Below are 19,903 nucleotides of genomic sequence, written 5' to 3'. Positions count from 1 at the left end.
TGTTATGCCAATTCCCCCCCTCCCCTACCTGGTCGTTGTGCGCATGTTCCCCCTACTGGTCGGTACAAGGGAACCCTGAAGTCTACCACATGCTTCCTCCGACACATGCGGAGACAGCCAGCGGCTCTCTTTTCACCTGGCAGCGAGGACGCTCATAGGTGAAGTGTAACGCGTGGGAGGTCACGCTGCCTTCACCACTTCCTGCCTTTCGCTGAGCAGTGGCCCAGACCTGACCTGTAGGTGTCGCTGTCCACAACGCCAGATTACCACCCACGGCTTCCCTCCCCCTAACCCAACCAAACGAGTTAGTATGACGACCGGCCCAAGCCCCAGGCAATTTACTTTCTTTTTAAATATATTATATATATAAATCATTATCTTCCTTTTGAATGAAATCGGCTTTTGAGATAAAGAGAGAGATTTGGTAGACATGTGTAACTGTCATAGCTATAGTTTACCATATAGTTTATCTCCATCTTTACTGTTAAGTTTTCTGCTCCTGCTGGTTTATCTGGTGCTGCATTCTCTTCTCTCTCTCTTCGTCTTCTCAAGGAGGGATTACACAGACGGTATCTTCAAATAGCTGCATTTATTATCGCTGACTGCTAGCACTGGGAACACGTCAGCTGCCACCGCGGCCTATTTCTTGTGGATTAACAGACGTCAATCAAAGAGGTTACGTAGTGTGAGCGCCAGATAAAGTGCGGCGTAACTCTAAAACAACTCTCAAATATACAGTACTGTTTAAGAGACAGAGTTTCTAAAAGAGACTATATACATTTGAGGGGGAAGAAACTGTACATTGGAGGGGGTTGGGTGGGTGGGGGGGGGGGGGGGGTTTGGATGTACTGTATTGTACCCATTCTGCAATCTGTTAAATAAAGTTTTCATTCATTCATTCATTCATTTATTCATGTTTACAGGGGCCAGTTTTGAATAGCAGCCTCCCATATGTAGCAGGGTGGATTATCCCTGCTTTATGGGAGTGGTTGTACACGGCCACCTGGTAGCGAGAACGCAGCAGAGCTGGGTCAAGCTGGGTCCCCGACTGTAGGCCAGGAATGTTGAAGTGGAGGCCGAGCAGCAGGAGTGGATGGGGCCTAGGATTCACTGACCTAGGGATGGTACGCCGGTCCTTCTTGCCCTCCAGGGCGATCAGCGTTAGCTCCCCACACACCCACACTTCCCCCAATACTTCCTGGGCCCTCCCACACCCGATGGCAGTAAGATGGATGATATATTCGCTCCCCAAAGCAGTACCCTTCCTTAATGATGAGTGGAGACCTTTCACAATGAACTATAGGCAGGGGGTAGGGAAAGGGTTAAACAGTAATGAGCATTACGGCGGCTAGGTGGTGTAGTGGTCTAAGGCACTCGCCACCAGTGTGGAGACGCTAGGATTCGCGTGTTCGAATCCAGCTCTCCACATTGTTTTTCAGTTTGGCTGGTCGTCCGCAGTAATACACATTGGCCGTATTACGGGGAGGGAAAAACTGAAGGGTGGGGATCGAACGTTGTGAACAAGCGACTCCTACAAGTCGGTTGGTGCGCCTGCGCAGTAGAATCAGGAAGTGTCGGGGGCAGCGTGAGCCTCCCACGCGTTACTCCTCGACACTGAGAGGTCGAGCTGCGCAGGTGAAAAGATGCGACTGCTGTTACCTCAAGTACCGGAGGGGGCTTGTGCTATGTATGACTTAGTCCTCACTGCAGCCGGCTTGTGGGAGGCAAGAAACAGCGTTCGTGACAGGGGAGGGTTGAATTGGATGATACGAAATTGGGATGGGAGAAAAATATAGAAAATGGGAGAAAAAGTGGATCAAAAAAAAAAAAACAGTAATGAGCATTACCCGGAGAGAAAAGGGTTAGACAGAATGCACATTAAAGACACACACACAGTGCTCCCATTTTACGTCTCCTTTACTGAAGGCTGATACACATTACACGTTATCGCATACCTATTAAGGCTACTTCCACACTGGGCACTTAGTGCTCTCGCTCCATATTACAGACACAGTAATAACCTCTTCCCTTTAAGGGTTATCTACTGCTCCGCTTCTCTGTAGGTGGGGAACAGGGTAAGGAGTAAAGGAGTTCAATGGGATTTTTATAAAGAAACACACGTTATTATTACACTCAAACCAAATTGACAGTGGGTCCACGTTATCAAATAAAAGTCCTATCTACAGCCAGCTTTTCCCCAAAATAATAAATAGTCGGGGCGCCCCTAAACACTGCTGCCAGCGTCAGTTCAAAGCACCGTTTATCTTCACCCTTAGAGAGCCCGCGCCAGGGGAGCTCCAGTAGCTCACAGCGTACCTCGAACGCTATTTCGGCGTCGGGGACAACCGTGCGCGTCACGGATCTGGGGTAGCGAGTTCGACTCCCGGACAAGCCGTACTTTCTCGGAGTGTCTTTCCCCCCATCTGTACCCCCATTCAACCTGTTTCTGTCGGTCATACTTGACCAGAGAAAAAGCGATAAACGCAAAAAGAACCAGCTGACTGGTCAAAGTTTAAAAAAAAAGAGAGCCCGCGCCACACAGAGAAAATGTCTACCGATAAAGTTTCAGCACTCAGAGTGCCGCTGTACTTATCCAAATGGCGGGCCTGCTCTCACCACCAACCGTCCGCGTAGTAAGATGGCCGTCGGGAGATCCCGCGATAACAGGCAGCAGGGCTGGGTAGCCGCTGGGCAGATGACTGCTGGGGTAACGGCTCGGAGGGGCTGGAGGAGGGTGCAGTGTAGTGACGTCCGCTGCTGAGCTGAAGGGGTGGGCCGACACGCGAGCTAAACTGTGGTGCTAGCCTAACTGAAGCTAAGCTGTGGGTCGTGGTGAACCCCCTGTCATAACGCATATACACAGCTAAACGCAAGGTGGACAATATCTACCACCTGGTCTTCGGCAGTCGCTCGTCTGCTGGTTCATTCACAATGTCTCTTCCGCATTAACTAAACGCTAAGCTATCGCATACTCATTCATCCACAATGCTCATTCATCCACAATGCTCATTCATCCACAATGTCTCTTTAATAACCCGCTTCGTAACTGGGTTTATCTCTCGCGTGGTGAATCTCCGGAGCTCCAGCTCTGTGCGTCCTCCTCCCTCTGTGGAAAACGATGAAGAGGAAGCCCCTCCCTCGGCACCGCGCTCTGAGCCCATCCTTCTTCACCTGTGTCTCCCTGCCCAACGTAACCACCAGACCTTAGAACCGCCTGGGAGACAGAACCCCCAGTCATGTCCATGAGGTAAAACCTAACGAAGGGACCCGGGGAGGACCAGGAGGCCGCAGCACAGATGTCCTCCACCGAGGCCCCTCCTAACAGGGCGGCAGAGGCCGCCACTCCATCAGGGGGGGCCTGTCCAGCCAACATGTAGCAAAGGGCAATGCCCTCGCACAACCAACGTGACAGGCGCTGCTTGGACAGTGCCTTATCAGCGCGAGAGCCACCGTAACAAACAAAAGCTGATCGGTAGCCCTGAGATCCCAAGTCCGACTGAGGTAAACCCCCAAAGCACGGACAGGACACGACAGATGAAGGCTCGCCTCCAACCCACTAGCGTGAGGAGGCGGATGAAACGCCTGAATCACAATATCCCTGGAGCGAAAAGAGCTCCGGATATTCTTTGGCACGAAGACTGGATTAGGCCTCAGAGTCGCACCGCTACTGGCACGAATAGACAAGCACTCAGGCCGCACCGAGAGAGCACACAGCTCACCCACGCGCTTAGCGGAGGTGATGGCCAGTAGGAACGCAGTCTTGAAGACAGCTGCTCCAACGACGCCTGCTCAAGAGGCTCAAACGGGGCCTCAGACAACTGGCCGAGGACCAGTTGGAGGTCCCACTCGGAGACAGAGAACGTTCCACCGGCTTGAGACGCCGAGCGCCAAGCAGGAACGTCCCACGAGAGGGTGGCTGAACAAAGTTCCGCCCCCACACTCGACCATAGTCAAGTCAAGTCAAGTCAAGAGTTTTAATTGTCACGGCATACAGGTATACAATGAAATGCGGGTGGTCTTGCCCGCAACGATGTGCAATACAGTGGTACATATAATAGAATCAAAAGAAGAAACAACATTGTGCAGTAACAGGTAGCAGGTAACATGGAGTGACATCTCGGTATCTGTACATAGTTATTTACAGAGCATGTGTGACATGCTAGTTAGCTTTGGTAGTGCAATACACTGTTCCTGTTATTCTAATTTAAAGTGTCCTTTCCTTTGGCCATAAGTGTGCGTGTGTGCGACATGAGTGTGTGCCCGCTCATGTTAAAGTGTTAAGTGGCTGCTCGTGTGTGAGCGTGCACAGTGTGCGTGTCGTGTGTGTGTTCATGTGTGCTTGTGTGTGGACAGTTCAATGTTCTGAGCACTCAATGTTCATTGTTCATGGCTCTGATGGCCTGGGGGAAGAAGCTGAGCCTAAGCCGCTCTGTCCTAGTAGCTGGGGTTCGCAGGCGTCTGCCTGACCTCAGCAGCTGAAACAGGCTGTTATTGGGGTGGTGAGGGTCTTTCATTATCCTGCAGGCTCTGGATTTGCACCTCTTGTTGTATAGAACCTGCAGGGGGGGTAGTGCAATACCCGTGGTACACTCGGCTGAGCGCACCACTTTCTGTAGGGCCTTCTTGTCCTGTGCCGTGCTGTTTCCATACCAGGCAGTGATGTTTCCGGTCAGGATGCTCTCTACAGCTCCTGAGTAGAAGGACTGGAGTATCTTCCCCGATACTCTGAACTTCCTTAACTGTCTCAGGTGGTAGAGACGCTGTTTCGCCTTCTTTACTACTGTGTCTATGTGTGTTGACCATGTCAGGTCCTCTGAGATGTGGACCCCCAGGTACTTGAAGCTGCTCACCCTGTCCACGGTAGCCCCGTTTATCATCAGTGGTGTGTGTGTCTCCTGCTGTCCTCTCCTATAATCCACGATCAGTTCCTTGGTTTTGCCAATGTTCAGGAGCAGGCTGTTGTCCTGACACCAGCGTTCCAGTACCTCAACCTCCTCCCGGTAGGCCTTCTCGTCGTTGTCCGAGATCAGCCCCACCACCACCGTGTCATCTGCGAACTTCACTATGGAGTTGGAGCTGAACTTGGCCACACAGTCGTGTGTGTAGAGTGAGTACAGCAGGGGGCTCAGAACACAGCCCTGGGGGGACCCGATGCTCAGGGTGATGGTGTTGGAGGTCTGACCCCCCACCCTGACCGCCTGGGGTCTTTCGCTCAGAAAGTCCAGTAACCAGGCGCTCAGGGCGGAGCTCAGACCTAGCTCGACCAGCTTGTCCACCAGTCTGGTGGGGACTATGGTGTTGAACGCTGAGCTGTAGTCAATGAACAACAGTCTCACATAGCCCCCCTTCTGACGGTCAAGGTGCGAGAGGGTGCTGTGCAGTACCTGGGAGACCGCGTCGTCGGTGGACCTGTTTGTCCTGTATGCAAATTGCATGGGGTCCATATCACTGGGGAGGGAGGCACAAATGTGGTCCTTGACCAGCCTCTCGAAACATACGCCACTCCCCAGCGTAAGCCGTGGTAGAGGACGGAGCACGTGCGTACCGGATAGCGTTAACCACAGAATAGTCAAGACGCATCCCCACCAGATTCACACTGTCAGCAGCCAAGCCTAGAGGCTGCCCCAGAACAGGAAGGCAGAACAGAGTTCCGCGTGCCTGAGAGAGGGCCCGCGGTGACCACGGAACAGGCCACGGCGGGGCCACACAGAGCTGAATCAGGGCCGGGGACCACACAGCTGAGCCCCGGCACGACCAGGACCAAGTCCCCCGCTCCCGACGTACCCGCCCCAACAGCTGAGCTATCAGGTGTAAGGGGGGGGGAAAGCGTACAGATCCTGGACGGCCACGGAATCGGTCCCAGACCTGCCAGACTATGTCTGGACGTAATCCCCACTCGTCAGGGTGAGGACCGCCCCGCGACATCACACCTGCACCCACATTCACCCTGCCGGGGATGTGGAGAGCCCTCAGGCTGCGCAGATGGAAAAACGCCCATAGCCAGAGCTCGACCGCCGCCTGGTGCAGACGGGGGGCGTACTCCTCCCTGTCTGTCGATATACGACGCTGACGTCGTGTTGTCCGTCCTGATCAAAACATGCTTGCCCACCACAAAGTGGCCGAGCCGTTTGAGGACCAGAAGGACTGCCTTCAATTCCGACACATTGAATGTAGCGCAGACCGGGCAGCATGGTCTTGCCAGCTGCCCCCTACTGCGTTGGCCCGACACGTCCCCTCCCCCCATCCCGTGAGGGAGGTGTCGGTGAAGACCATGACGTGTGACAGCCTGCTGCCCATGGGGACCCCGCTGGTGAGGGCACCAGGCCCTCCCCAGAGGGCGAGGTCCCCCAGTACTGACATGGGAACCTTCAGCCGCTTCCACTTGCCTCTCATGGGTCTATTTCCATACTGGAAAACCACCTCTGTATCCTCCTCATGAAGAGGAGGCCAAGAGGGACCACAGAGTGAGCAGATGCCATCATACCGAGCAGGCGCATCACGGACACGCTCGTAACCTCCCGAGCGTGCCGAGAACACCCACTCGCCGCCGCTCTGAGAGGGATGCCCATATAGACGGGTGGAGAAGTACTCCACCCGTTGACTGGGAAGAGGAGTACTCTACTTCCAGTCTACAGCAAAACCCAGGCTGGTGAGGAATTCCACACCTGCCTGGTATGAGACCTGGCGATCTACCCTGACCGGCCAAAGACCAGAACGTCGTCCAGGGCAGAATACACTTCGTAACCCGCGACGACGCAGAGGCCCCAGTGCGGTCTCCACGCACTTGGTGAAGATGCGGGGACCCAGAGAATAGCCGAACGGCAGCCTCTGGTACTCATACGCTAAACCCTGCAAAGGAAGCGTAGGTAAGCCCTAGGATGGAAGATCGGGATGCGAATACGCACCCTACAGGTCTATGGAGGAGAACCAGGCCCCAACCTGACAGCGTTCAACAGGTGGGAGACGGTCAAAATGCTGAACCTTCCATGGGACAGGTCCAGCATGGGTCTGACACCCCCCCCCCCCCCCCCCCCCCGATTTCTCGGGCACCAGAGAATACCGGGATGAAACGCCACGCATCGCGTCCACCTTTGGGACCACAACGATGGCTTGCTTCGCCCACAGAGATTGGATCTCGTCGGCCAGAGCTGTCACTGCTGGTGACCCTGACAGTAGGGTCTGTACCAAACCTGAAAACGGGTGGGGTTGTGTAAACACAAGTCCCCGCCTCAGCGTTCTCTCCATCCACCTCGACATATGGCACTGCTGTAGCCATATGTGAAGATAATCCCAAGCGCACCCGCCGCCACTTGGCGCTGGTCCGCCAGAAACCATAGATAGCCGCCCCCCCCCCCCCCCCCCCCCCCCCCCGACACTACCAACGAGGCAATCGCACCCAAGGGGGGACCCCGACAGAAAGGGCCGGTTTGATACGGGGGAAGCTGACATCACACTGGGTGACAAAAGCTCCCCCACTGAACACCTCGCCAGCATGGATTGCTGAGGAACTGTTCTACAGCTGGACATGCAAAGTGTGAGGCCCCCACACTGCCCGATAGGGTGGGTTCCTACACACCGTAGCCCTGCAGTGATATTACTACCACCCAAATCACACGCGCCTGCCAGACCACCGCCGGTCTTCCGGGAGTGGGAGGCACTAACGTGATACCCGGCCTGGCAAAGGCAAGGTCGGGGGAACCCGCGCTGTTTGCCTCAAGAGGTCTCGAGCCCCCCTGCTGACAACCTTTGTAGTTGACAGACATAACACCAGGCTCACCAAACACAGACGCAGAACGTGTGGCATGGGAGCCGCTTGACAGCACAACATTCTCACGACAGACCCAAGCCTAGCCAGCAACTGGGTGTCAGCCCCTGTCCCCATGAGAAGCGAAACGTGGGGCCGCTTGCGCTTCATTGAAGGCACGCGGCCCGCAGCCAAAGGAAACAAATCAGAGCCCTTATCCCGCTGGTGTTGGGGGGGGAGTGACCGGAGAGCGAGCTAGACACAGCTAGACGGCGACGTTTTTTTTAGGGCGTGCTCATCTAATGTAGCCGATCCCTTGGCCACCAAGGCTGTCGGCCTTGCGATCACCTGTTTTCTTTGTGTCCAGGGTACCTCAGGCGGGGGAAACATGGCCGCTGGTTGAGGGCCTCGCTACAGCCGCTGGCGAGGCCGCGCCCTCACCTCTGGCTGCGCAGTGTGAGGCGGTGTGGGCCCTAGGTCAAATACCGCCCGCGCTCCTGCGGAAAGTCCAAAGTCCCTCTGCGGAGAGGGGAGCCCTGAGGAGGGAAAAAACTTCTCACCCCCTCAAGGGGAGACTGATCCAACCAAAATATCTGTAAACAAGCGTTGATAGCATCCTAGCCCTCCCTGCGGTTATAGCTTGCGGCTAGGTCAAAGCTAATAACGTCAAAACCTTGCGCGATGTTTCGACGTTGGCTGGCCTTCTAAGGCCCCGCCACAGACAACATTTTTGACAGAAAAAACAGCAATTCGAACAATGTTACTAGTCGCTGCTAATTCTATACCGTGGCGGTATAGGCTTAACAGCCCACCAGCCACCTGCCGGGCCGACCCACCTCATGGCGTCGGCCGGGCGGGACACCGTTCCAACATGTCAGAGGCAAAGGACTGATGCCACCTGCTTCACAAGCACGGAGCACCAGTGGTGGCTGCAACAAAAACGACTACCAGTGAAGCACTGCCTCACTAGTAGGAATGCAGCGATGAAGGGGTAAATGAATAAATGAACGAAAACTCCACCAACACACTGCAGAATGGGCTAGCCCATACACACAATGTTAAGGGGATGCAGACCAGAGAAACACCAGTCCCGCACACAATTCATAGATTCACAAAAAGCACACCAGCCCTAGGCCTCAGCCCATCCACCCATGAAATGGTAAACAAGCTCCCGTCAAAACTCCCAACAGTAGACACCGATTGACCGTCAGCATGAATGGTTAAGAGGAGGGAAGACCTTTTAAAAAGACAGCCCTCGGCGGGGAACAAGAAATGGAGACCCAGCATTGTAGCATTAGCATTAGCCGTGCGCACTAGGATAGCTGGGAAAACACCCAAAACAGAGTCATGACGACCATGTTTTCCCAAATATCCTGCCCCTCGCGCCAATACACAACTCGGTTGTCTCACGGGACAACGAGCAGTATCACAAATGCTAGAATGAATGCCTGGCAGCGCAGGCCCTACCTGTGCGCGACCTAGCCCGACAGCTAGCCGCCGTGCGACGCCCCTCTGTCCGCTGTCAGGAGACGAGGAAACCCAGGACAGGCCCGATGCGCTGTTAGGATGTGCCGAGAAGATTCCAGGGGCTGGTGAATCTCCGGCGAAAACCCAATATTGTTCAATTTCTCTCTGCATTTCATAACAACTAGTTCATGGAGTGCACTGCAGCGTCCATGATGGAAACAAAAAAAGAGGAAGGGGGAGTGTGACCATGTCCGGTGTCTTATAGGAGGACACTGGGGTGGGGCCTGGTCAGGTGCATGGGTGCATTGTTTTGTTAATGAGCACAGTAGGTGCTGGAGATAAGAGATATCTCATTATGGCGAAGAGCGAGACGCGAGGCCAGTAATGCTATATAACACATATTACATATACTAACCTGATGTTCACATGGTGTCATAAATGCAGTAATAATGATAATGACCAACCCACGTACCCATGTACGTCACACCCTGTTTTATGGAGAGGTTTATTATGTGTGTGATGACTGGGGTGATGGCGGCTGCTGAGTCTCTGAGGAATTTGGAGGGGATATTGTCATGGCCAGTGTCCTTGTTAGGTTGGAGGGCACTCAGTTTTTTGAGTACAGTACCTCAACTGTTGTTACCATTTCAAGTTTGAAGTCGTCTTTGCGGACCCCTAGGTTTTTGTAGTAGGCTAGGATGTGTTCTACCCCAAAATGCCCTGAGTGGGAGGGTAGTTTATTAACCAGTGTTGTGGCTATGTTGTAAAGAAAATGTTTAAGTATTTGGCCACATCCAGCTTGTCTGTGATGAGAGTGTTTTCTGTCTTTATGTTTATGTTTGTAAATCTGGTTTTTAGTTTTTTGCTGCAGCCTAGTTGGTTGTTCAGTAATTCACAGGGTTTGTTTTTGTTTTCCTCAGTTTTGTCATTGATGACATCTTTTTTGGCGGATTTGATCATGGTCATAGTTTCTTAGTCTGTTTCTTTGTAGTCGTTTTTTCATATTTTTCAAAGCATCTACAAATGTGTTACTACACATTAAACAACATTATTTAATGATGAACAAATCAAGTACAAACAATGTTGATGAGTTATAAATAATGTAGAACTAATTTGTAAATGTTATACAAATATAGTTATAAATGATTTAATACGAATTTACGAATGTATATAAATGATTTGTTCATGATTAGTTCATTATCTACAAATACCTTATAAAGGTCTTATAACTGAGTGTTATTATAAAGTGTTACCCATCCCAGTCTCAATAAACATTATGCATCAGTTTTTCCTCATGCTACAAATTTGACCACATTAACAATGACTAAAACTAAAGACATTTTCTGTATACTTTTATTTTATCTTAGCTAGTTTAGTAAGTATACAATATCTTTATTTCCTAAAGTAATTTTTCTTATCTCGGTTAACTAAAATGTTTTTTCACACCTAGCTTTTAGTTTAGTTTTATTAACCTTTGCACACACACATACACACACACACACACACACACACACACACACACACACACACACACACACACACACAAAACACATAGCTATAGCGCAGCACAAAAGCATGGAATTCTTTCATTTCTGTGCATCCACTGACCTCGGTGCTCCTAACTGCCCTCTGTTGTCTCATCACCAGGGAAGGTTTCAGGTTGCTCAAACTGTGGGTGAATTGGTTTGTCGTGGTGATCATCATCTCTGCCATGCTGACCTGTTACTGTGTCCTGCTGCTGGTGAGCAACATAACAGGAGACAGCCACCATTCATTCATTTATTCACCCACCTCACCCCCAGTTTACCCTCTTTTATTTGGGAAGAGTTTATCCACCTTTTTAATTAAGATGGATGTTAAAACTTCCTAATGGGGGGGGGGGGGGTCTATTAAAACGATTCTACTTTATATATATATATATATAGTACTGTGTGTATAGTATTATACACAAACATACATACACACACATGTATGTATATTGGTGATTATTGGTGTTATATTGACTGAAGTTCACCAAACCTTTAAATTTTTTCACTGCATCACTGATGTTTAATGTAACAATGCTTTTTCTTTTGCTGTTTCATTTGTTTATTTATTTATTTGACTGCATAATGTTTTTTGTTCATCCTTCGGCTCTGTTCCCTGCAGCTCTTTGCACTGTTCCAGGTCGCCCTGAAAGAACCACTTGACCTACACTGGCTGCACAAGGTACTTCACAAACTTCTCCATGCAATGTTCTAATCAACAAGAACTATCTCTGTGTGATCTCTTGGGGATGCTCAGAGTGCTATTACTCTACAAGAACTATCTCTGTGTGATCTCTTGGGGATGCTCAGAGTGCTATTGCTCTACAATACATATCTCTGTGTGATCTCTTGGTGATGCTCAGAGTGCTATTACTCTACAATACATGTCTCTGTGTGATCTCTTGCCTCTTGGGGATGCTCAGAGTGCTATTACTCTACAATACATGTCTCTGTGTGATCTCTTGGGGATGCTCAGAGTGCTATTACTCTACAATACATGTCTCTGTGTGATCTCTTGGGGATGCTTGTAGTTTGGGACCGCTTACCAGATGTCACGTTTGGATTTGTTCTGCCCAGATCTTCCTGTTTTTAGGTGTTTTGTTCGTCACATTTGGGGTCACGGGGATAAGTCACCGGTGGAAACAAGAATGGCCAACTATTCCTCTCTCACTACAGGTACAGTAGGCAAACATGATCTATTGTCGAGAGCTGAACTGTGTGTAAACTGAGTGTTGGTGAGAATGTTTGACTTGGTTGGGTATTCTGTGTATTTCCTCTACCACTGGTAGCCATCCAAACTAACAACAACACATGTGCATTCAACACACACTGATTATTACATTATGCAGTAGCATGATGTTCTATGCCCAATGCAGATATTTTGTCAAGAGCTGAACTATGTGTAAAGCGTGTTGGTGAGAATGTTTTTACTGGGCTGTGATGATTGTCAGTTTCAAGTTTGTTTATTAATTGTCAATTAACAATAAAATACACATACTTTACGGTGAAATGCTTGGTTCTGTATGAGCCCCTGAGAGTGTGCTTCATACAGTAAAAGAAAGTAAGTCAAAAGTAAGTAAAAAAGTAAGTAAAGAGGAATATACAATATACATATATACAATACAATCTAAAGTACAACCTAGGTACAATCTAAGTACAGTGAGTGAAAATTTGTAAACGGTACAATGCAGAAAATGAGGTACACAACTTTAAGGTAAGGTGCAAAACTGCAAATGCAAATGAGGTATGAATGTACGACCAAAATCGTTTTAGTCTGGACATGGCCTTAGCCGTGGCCCTGCAACGCTTGTTATAAATGTCCTGGAGAGTGGGAAGCCCACCTCCAATTGTGCGTTCGGCTGAACGGGCCACTCTCTGTAGTCTGCAGTAGTGTGTATGTGTGTGTCACTGTGTTTTTATGTGTGTGTTGGTTTCTTGGCAGGCCACAGCTCCTTTCTTGCAGATGGGTGGTGTTGGAGCGTTGACACTGCTCTGCTGGCCCATGTTCCAGGGCTTCCACAGGGCCGACAGAAGAGGTTAGTGTCAAGTATACATTAGGCAAAACAGTCACAAAATGATGACAATGTATAAAGACATGAATGTTACCTTGATAGAAATATCAAAGTCTAATCAATGCTCTCCAACCTTTCAAATTGAGGAAAGAAAATTCTCATTGATGCCCATGCATCTTTGACATATTACAATTAATTCCCAATGGTCTGACTTCGTTTTAGGGCCATGAATAATATTCTACACTTAAAAATAGGATGTGTTTTTTTCACACCAACAATATGTAGGCTACACTAGCAATATGCCACACTATACAACATATGTGACTTGAGTTTCATTCTGAAAGAGCAATGATAAACTGAGAATAGAATCCTCTCATTGTATGATGTGTCCGACTCCTCCCTTTAGGCCCTAAGCTACTCATCATAGGGTTGTTTGCTGTGGTGTCGGTAGCCATCTTCCTCAGCCCGCTCCTCATCCATTCCCCTTGTCTGATCGAAGTGAGTGAACTACCGCCCAGGCCTGCTCTCATTGGCCACCGAGGGGCACCAATGGTGAGTGTCTTTTTCTTCTATGAGACTCAGCCGATATTAATGGTCTCTGTTATGTTACGTCTGCCTCATTATCAGGGACGTGCACAGGACTTTAGAGGGGCAGGTGCTCAAAGGCTGAAAAGGGCACTATACCTGTGTGTGATTTAACCGAGCGAGCGTAGAGCGCAAGCCCGATTTTAAAGGGCCCTTTTCGGGCAGGGGGGGGGGGGTCTTTTTATGCTTTTTGGGGGAGCTCACTTATCCTTGAAAGACACTTTTATCACTGACTTAAAAGGACCATACATCTCCATAAATGTTCAGGGGGGAGGGAATAAGTACTTACCCTACAGACCCCAAGAAGTGCTGTATATTCTGTATTGTTTAATATAAATGCATTTTTTATTCCAATCCCGATTTGTATTTGAGATTCCCAAATCCCATCGGACTTGACTTCTTTGTGTCCCTCAATGAGTGTAATACCAGCATTCAACTGTATGCGCCACAGCGGTTTCTATCATCATCATCATCACCACCCACGCTATGCATAAAATATAGGTCCGCAGAGAGGCACGCTGAGGAGGCCGTGCAAACTGCAATGGAATATGGGGCATCTCTCTCTCTTTACCTAATATTTTGATTCTATCCTGAAATTTTTCAGTTGGAAGGGCAGTCTATATGCGTAACGACAAAAAAGAAAAAAGAAAATATTTTATTATTTAATTTTTTTTAAAGGGCACTTTTTTTATGAGGCTCAAAAAGGCAGGTGCTCAAGCACCCCTTGGGGTCTATGTGTGCACGTGCCTGCCCCTTGGGCTCTATGTGTGCACGTGCCTGCCCCTTGGGCTCTATGTGTGCATGTGCCTGCCCCTTGGGCTCTATGTGTGCACGTGCCTGCCCCTTGGGCTCTATGTGTGCACGTGCCTGCCCCATGGGCTCTATGTGTGCACGTGCCTGCTCATTATTGTTCCAATTTTGAAGACAATAGCAGTGACGGGAAGGAACCGAGACATGGAACTCTAGCTACTTCTGTCACCACCTCTGGGAAAAAAGCAGCAGAGATGTAAAACTGCTTATACCAGTAAAAGTAGAGGAGGCTTATTTGATTGAGCAACAGATTTGCCATGTCTTGGAAACATTTTAAACTATGAATGTCATTCAGTGGATCTTTTTTAAAAGGTATTTCTGTTATATTCTGGGTTCATACTGATGACATATTTCACCTTTTTTGACTATTTACAAAAAATGAGGGTAAACTACAGTATGCTAACAATTTGGCTAGTTTTGACATCAAATTGAGAAAATATTTTATTTACAATATTGAAATTGACATTCCTGATATTTAAACAGTTGGTTGCTATTCAGCACAAGTCAGTTTCTCTAGTGAGTTTTCAGTGAGGACATCGCCTCCCATAAGTTTTTCGGCCTGTCTTCTCTCTTCCTATATCAAGCCTCTTTGACAATAGTCTCTTAGTAGCCTCATATGGGATTGTGTTTTATTTAGCCACAGAGATGTAATGCATTCAATTGATTGGGTAGCAGTGGTGGAATGTAACTAAATGTTTTTACTTAAAGGGGAACTATTTTACTATTTCTTTCACTATTTGGGAACTTTTAAACAATTCCTGTGAGTCTATGGAACACCTCTGTAAGGTTTTAATTTTTTATTTTTTATTCATTGTTTTGTATTTCTAATCAAGTACTCAAAAACAGCATTTTTCTACCTCAAGATCTTAAGCTGTTTTGAGGCTGGGCTCCAACCACTGTGTGGCCTGGTGCCAACTGCCACACCAACTGCCACATGGAGAAAATAGTCTACGAACAGGTCGAAAAGTACCTGGCGGAAAAAAATCTAATCTACGATTTCCAATCTGGCTTCAGAACGTCCCACTCCACTGACACATGCCTCCTCTATTTGAACGACCACATCAAACAAGAGGTGGACGCGGGCAAATACTGTGGCATGGTCATGCTGGACCTACAAAAGGCCTTCGACACTGTCAATCACTCCATTCTGATTGACAAGCTAAAAGCAATTGGTTTTGATAGCTTATCAGTGAGCTGGATGCAATCCTACCTGGAGGGGAGAGAACAGATGGTAGAGGTAAACGGTACTCTATCCCCCCCCCTCACAGTGAGCTGTGGTGTTCCACAAGGAAGCATACTAGGACCGCTACTCTTCCTAATTTATGCAAATGACATGTCGTCAGCCTGTGACTGCAACTTGTTCCTGTTTGCGGACGACTCAGCCCTGCTGGTCTCTGACAAGAACAAGTTGCAGGTTGAAAAAACCCTCAGCTCGGAACTAGGCAAAATCTGCATATGGCTCGCTGATAACAAACTATCATTACACATGGGCAAAACAGAGTCCATTCTCTTCGGTTCAAATAACAAACTCAGCAAGACCGACGGCTTCTCAGTTGCAGTGGGTGACAATATTGTCACGAGGAAAGACGAAATTACCTACCTGGGTTCCATCCTAGAGGCAAATCTTTCCTGTGACAAAATGGCATCCAATGTAATAAAAAAAAGTCAACCAACGAACTAGATTCTTGTACCGGATCTCCTCTCTGGTAAACAAGAATACCCTGAAGACTCTGGCAGGAGCACTCATTCAAGGGTACTACGACTATGCGTGCACCTCATGGTACCAAAGCACCTCAAAGGCGCTTAAAACAAAATTACAAACATCACAAAACAAACTGGTCAAACTACTACTTGACCTTACCCCCAGAACCCACCTCACCCCTGCCCACTTTGACAACCTAGGATGGCTTAGAGTAGACGACAGAGTACAGCAACTTGCAATGGGCCTGGTCTACAAGATACACTATACGACTAAGGTACCCATGTACATGTCAAAATACTTCCCAAAGGTCAGTGAATACCACAACCACTACACCAGAGGAAGCTCAACAAATCATGTTAAACCCAGATTCGGCTCAAACAAGGGACTAAACACGTTTCGCAATTATGCCACATCAATGTGGAACGCCCTACCCAAAGCTGTAAAGGAATGTGAATCCCTACCCACATTCAAAACCGCTCTTAAAGAGCACCTACGGGAGGCTGCAATTCGAAACTGGCCACCGTAAATGCCCAAAACCCCCACCACCTCCTAATAGACAGTCTCTTCCCCACCGCATGTATATATTCCCTCCCCGCCATATGTATATTTCTATCCCACCCACCCACCCCCTCCTAATGTACAGTCCCCTCCCCATCATATGTATATACTCTGTCAGGATCTAGGGGTAACAGTACTGTATATTTGAATACCGTTTATGTCACAAATGTATCAGTACTAAATACCTATATGTCCCTATGCCATAAATGTCATGTATGTTGTGTATGTCATAAATGTCTATATGAATTGAAAATGGGGGACCCTGATGGAAACAAGACAAACGTCTTTCTCAGGTCTGCATCCCCTTAACAATTGTGTGTATTGAGCCGTACTGTATTGTACCCATTCTGCAATCTGTTAAATAAAGTTTTCATTCATTCATTCACTCACATTATTATGCAGCTGAGAAATCTCTGACATCACAGATATGCACATTTTCAGATGACTCAGTTCAGTGAGGGTGAATATTGTGAGAGGAGAATTGGAAGAATGCGCCAATATGAGAATTAGAGACATAGATCCTATTAATATAAGTCCACATAGCTAGGAAACAATGCTAAACACTGAAAAAATGTCATTTATAAGATAGTTCCCCTTTAAGTACTGTTAAGTAGCCTACAATTCCTTGTACTTTACTTTACTTAATTTATGTTATTTTACTTAAGTAATATTTTGAATGGAGGACTTTTACTTTTACCAAAATGCTATTTTATCTTGGTATTCCTACTTTTACTTAAGTAAAGGAACTGTGTACTTCTTCCACCACTAGTAGCCATCCAAACGAACAACAAACACATGTGCATTCCATACACATTGATTACTATGCAGTATCGTGGTGTTCTATGACTTTAGATGAGTATTTCATAGCGCTGCTGTTGGCTGAAAACCTTGTATCTTCAATTTTGGTTGTTTTTACTTGAACTGATGGTTTACATGGTTCTCAATTTTGTGACTAGATTTCATGACCCAAAGGACCTTGAAATCCATTAAAAACCAAATGCAGAACTTCATGAATACATGCGTGTGCATCTGAAAATTAAAGGTGCTATAGATCACATTTGTATGTAGAGTAATCATTCTTTTAAAGTAATACATCCACAGTGCTTTTAGAAAGGATAACCCCCCCCCCCCTTCCCCGAACCATCTATCAGACGTCGAGATATTCATCAACCATGCTGTGGTTTTGGAAAATTGGTTTCACCTCAGCTCCATCACTTTTCTGATGCATGTGATGTGAGACTGGTAACACTGTTACCTATCTGTTGTTGGAAAACATTGAACATAAAATCCACTGTTCCTTCATCATGGCCTGGGTCACACCACTGTAGTTAGTCACCATACCACGAATGGACCTAACTGCTGCTACAGTATCTGCTAGTGTAAACAAGATGATGCAAGCAGAACTGGAAGTCCCGCTTGAGAGCTCTGTATTCTGGACAGATAGCACATCGGTGTGGAAATACATTAAGAATGAACCTATTTCACACGTTTGTCGCAAATAGAGTCACAGCTATCAGAGCAGCTTCTGAGGTTTCCAATTGTACATCAAGAGGCATCTTGGCAAGCATGCTCCTAAAAAATAAAACATGGCCAGGCTTCTTAATGCACCCAGAGATTAACTGGACATGCCAGCTCAAGCCCTTGCTGCAGAAGATGCAGAGGTCAAGAGAGTTGCAGTTGTGAATACTACATCTGTAAAGCAGGATGTGAAAACTGTCAGCAGGCTCATCTCTCACTATTGGCACAGACTCAAAAAGGCAATTGCCTGGATGCTCAAGATCAAAGATGCACTAAAACAAGAGTGTGAGAAAAGAGCAACTGTAAAAACAGCCAAAGAGATGAGAACATTTTGAAAATAATGAAAGATTGTGCAAGCAGGGGCGGCTAGGTGGTGCAGTGGGCAAGGCGCTCACCACCAATGCAGGATACGCTGGGTTCGAGCCCAGCTCTCCGCATTGCATTCAGCTTTGCTGGTCGTTCATACTAATACATTTGGCAGTATTAGGGGGTGGGAAGCTGATGGGTGGGGATCGGACGTTGTGGACAGCGACTCCTACAGGTCGGTTGGTGCGCCTGCGCAGTAGAATCAGGAAGCGACGGGGGCGGCGTCCCTCCAAAGCGCAGACCCCCGATGCTGAAAGATCACGCTGTGCAGGTGAAAAGATGCGACGGTTGCTACCTCGAGTACCGGAGGGGACTCGTGCAATGTATGGCTTCGTCCACATTACAGCCGGCTTGTGGGAGGCATGGCCAAACAGCGTTCGAGACAGGGGAGGGTAGAATTGGACGATACGAAATTGGGATGGGAGAAAAATTTAAAATGGGAGAAAAAGTAGATAAAAAAAAATAAAGATTGTGCAAGCAGAAGTGGAAATCATAATGTTTTGCCAGCAAAGAGGCTTTCCAGAGGAGATTGCAACACTCCCTGGAAGAAGAGATCTTGTATCTCAATGGGACATTCCTGGATAAATAAAGGATAAATAAACACTGAGGAGAGGTTCCACTGTGAAAGCAGCCATCTTCATAAACTGTGTCCAGTTCTTCAGCACGATGTGTTGAGAGTAGGGGGCAGATTAAGCAGCCATGCAGCACAAGCTAAACACCCTGCTATTCTCCCTAAGGATCATCATCCCAACTCATCATCAGGCAGATACTGGGAGGATACTAGACACAGTGGACGGAATTACCTTCTTTCTCACCTCAGACAACAGTACTGGCTTCCAAGTGCTAATGCAGCCATACAGAAGTTAATGGCTAAGTGTGTATCACCCCAGATGACCCACCCTTCACCAACGTTGGGTGTGATTAATTTGGACCATTTGAGATAAACTGTTAAGCGTTTGGAGTCATCTTTACATGTCTAAACATAAGAGCAGTGCATCTGGAAGTGGCACATTCGCTGGACACAAACTCATGCATAAAATGCTATCCAAAGGTTCACTGCTAGGTAAGGTCAAGTCAAGTTCATGCGCTCAGATAACGGAACCAACCTAGTCAGAGCAGAGTGAGAACTTAAAAGAGGCCATCCAGGGTCTTGACGATATCCACATTAAAGACACTCTGCTTAAAATGGGCATCACGTGGGTTTTTAACCCCCCTTCCGGTTCCCACCATGGTGGCATTTGGGAGAGACAAATCCGGACAGTCAGAAGGGTCCTCAGCGCTATTCTACAGCAACAGACACTTGACGAAGAAGATCTGCAGACCTTGTTATGTGAGGTAGAATCAATCATCAATGACAGGCCCATCACCAAAGCCTCTAATGACCCTGGAACCTCTCACACCCAACCATCTACTTCTGATGAACACCAAGCCTTTTATACCACCTGGAGTATTAACACTGGTTAATGAGGACTGGTGTGGCCGACCTTTTTTGGAAGAGATGGACAAGGGAGTACCTGCCCGAGTTACAGGAATGTCAAAAATGGAAACTGAAAAGGAGGAACTTTGATACCGGAGATATTGTTCTCATCAACGATGATACTGCCCCCGCAACTCT

The 19,903-nt window shown here is 47.9% G+C and overlaps 1 protein-coding gene across 3 annotated transcripts in view; it reads left to right on the top strand.

Moving 5' to 3' along the window:
* The window catches only part of gdpd2 (glycerophosphodiester phosphodiesterase domain containing 2), a 118,467-nt gene that overhangs the window by 49,951 nt on the left and 48,613 nt on the right, over positions 1-19,903 (top strand). For 2 of the 3 annotated variants that reach the window (XM_084332168.1, XM_084332167.1), the window contains exons 4-8: positions 10,859-10,952; positions 11,360-11,419; positions 11,815-11,913; positions 12,680-12,773; positions 13,156-13,301. In XM_084332168.1, the coding sequence (XP_084188294.1) occupies positions 10,859-10,952; positions 11,360-11,419; positions 11,815-11,913; positions 12,680-12,773; positions 13,156-13,301 (493 nt within the window). The remainder of the gene's footprint in view (positions 1-10,858; positions 10,953-11,359; positions 11,420-11,814; positions 11,914-12,679; positions 12,774-13,155; positions 13,302-19,903) is intronic. The other variant, XM_084332169.1, reaches the window with a different exon arrangement.

The sequence above is a fragment of the Notolepis coatsorum genome (assembly GCF_963971535.1).
Source record: "Notolepis coatsorum genome assembly, chromosome: 16".
NCBI lineage: Eukaryota > Metazoa > Chordata > Actinopteri > Aulopiformes > Paralepididae > Notolepis > Notolepis coatsorum.
The sequence above is the reverse complement of the archived record's forward strand: the minus strand, read 5'-3'. Positions and strand labels throughout refer to the sequence as shown.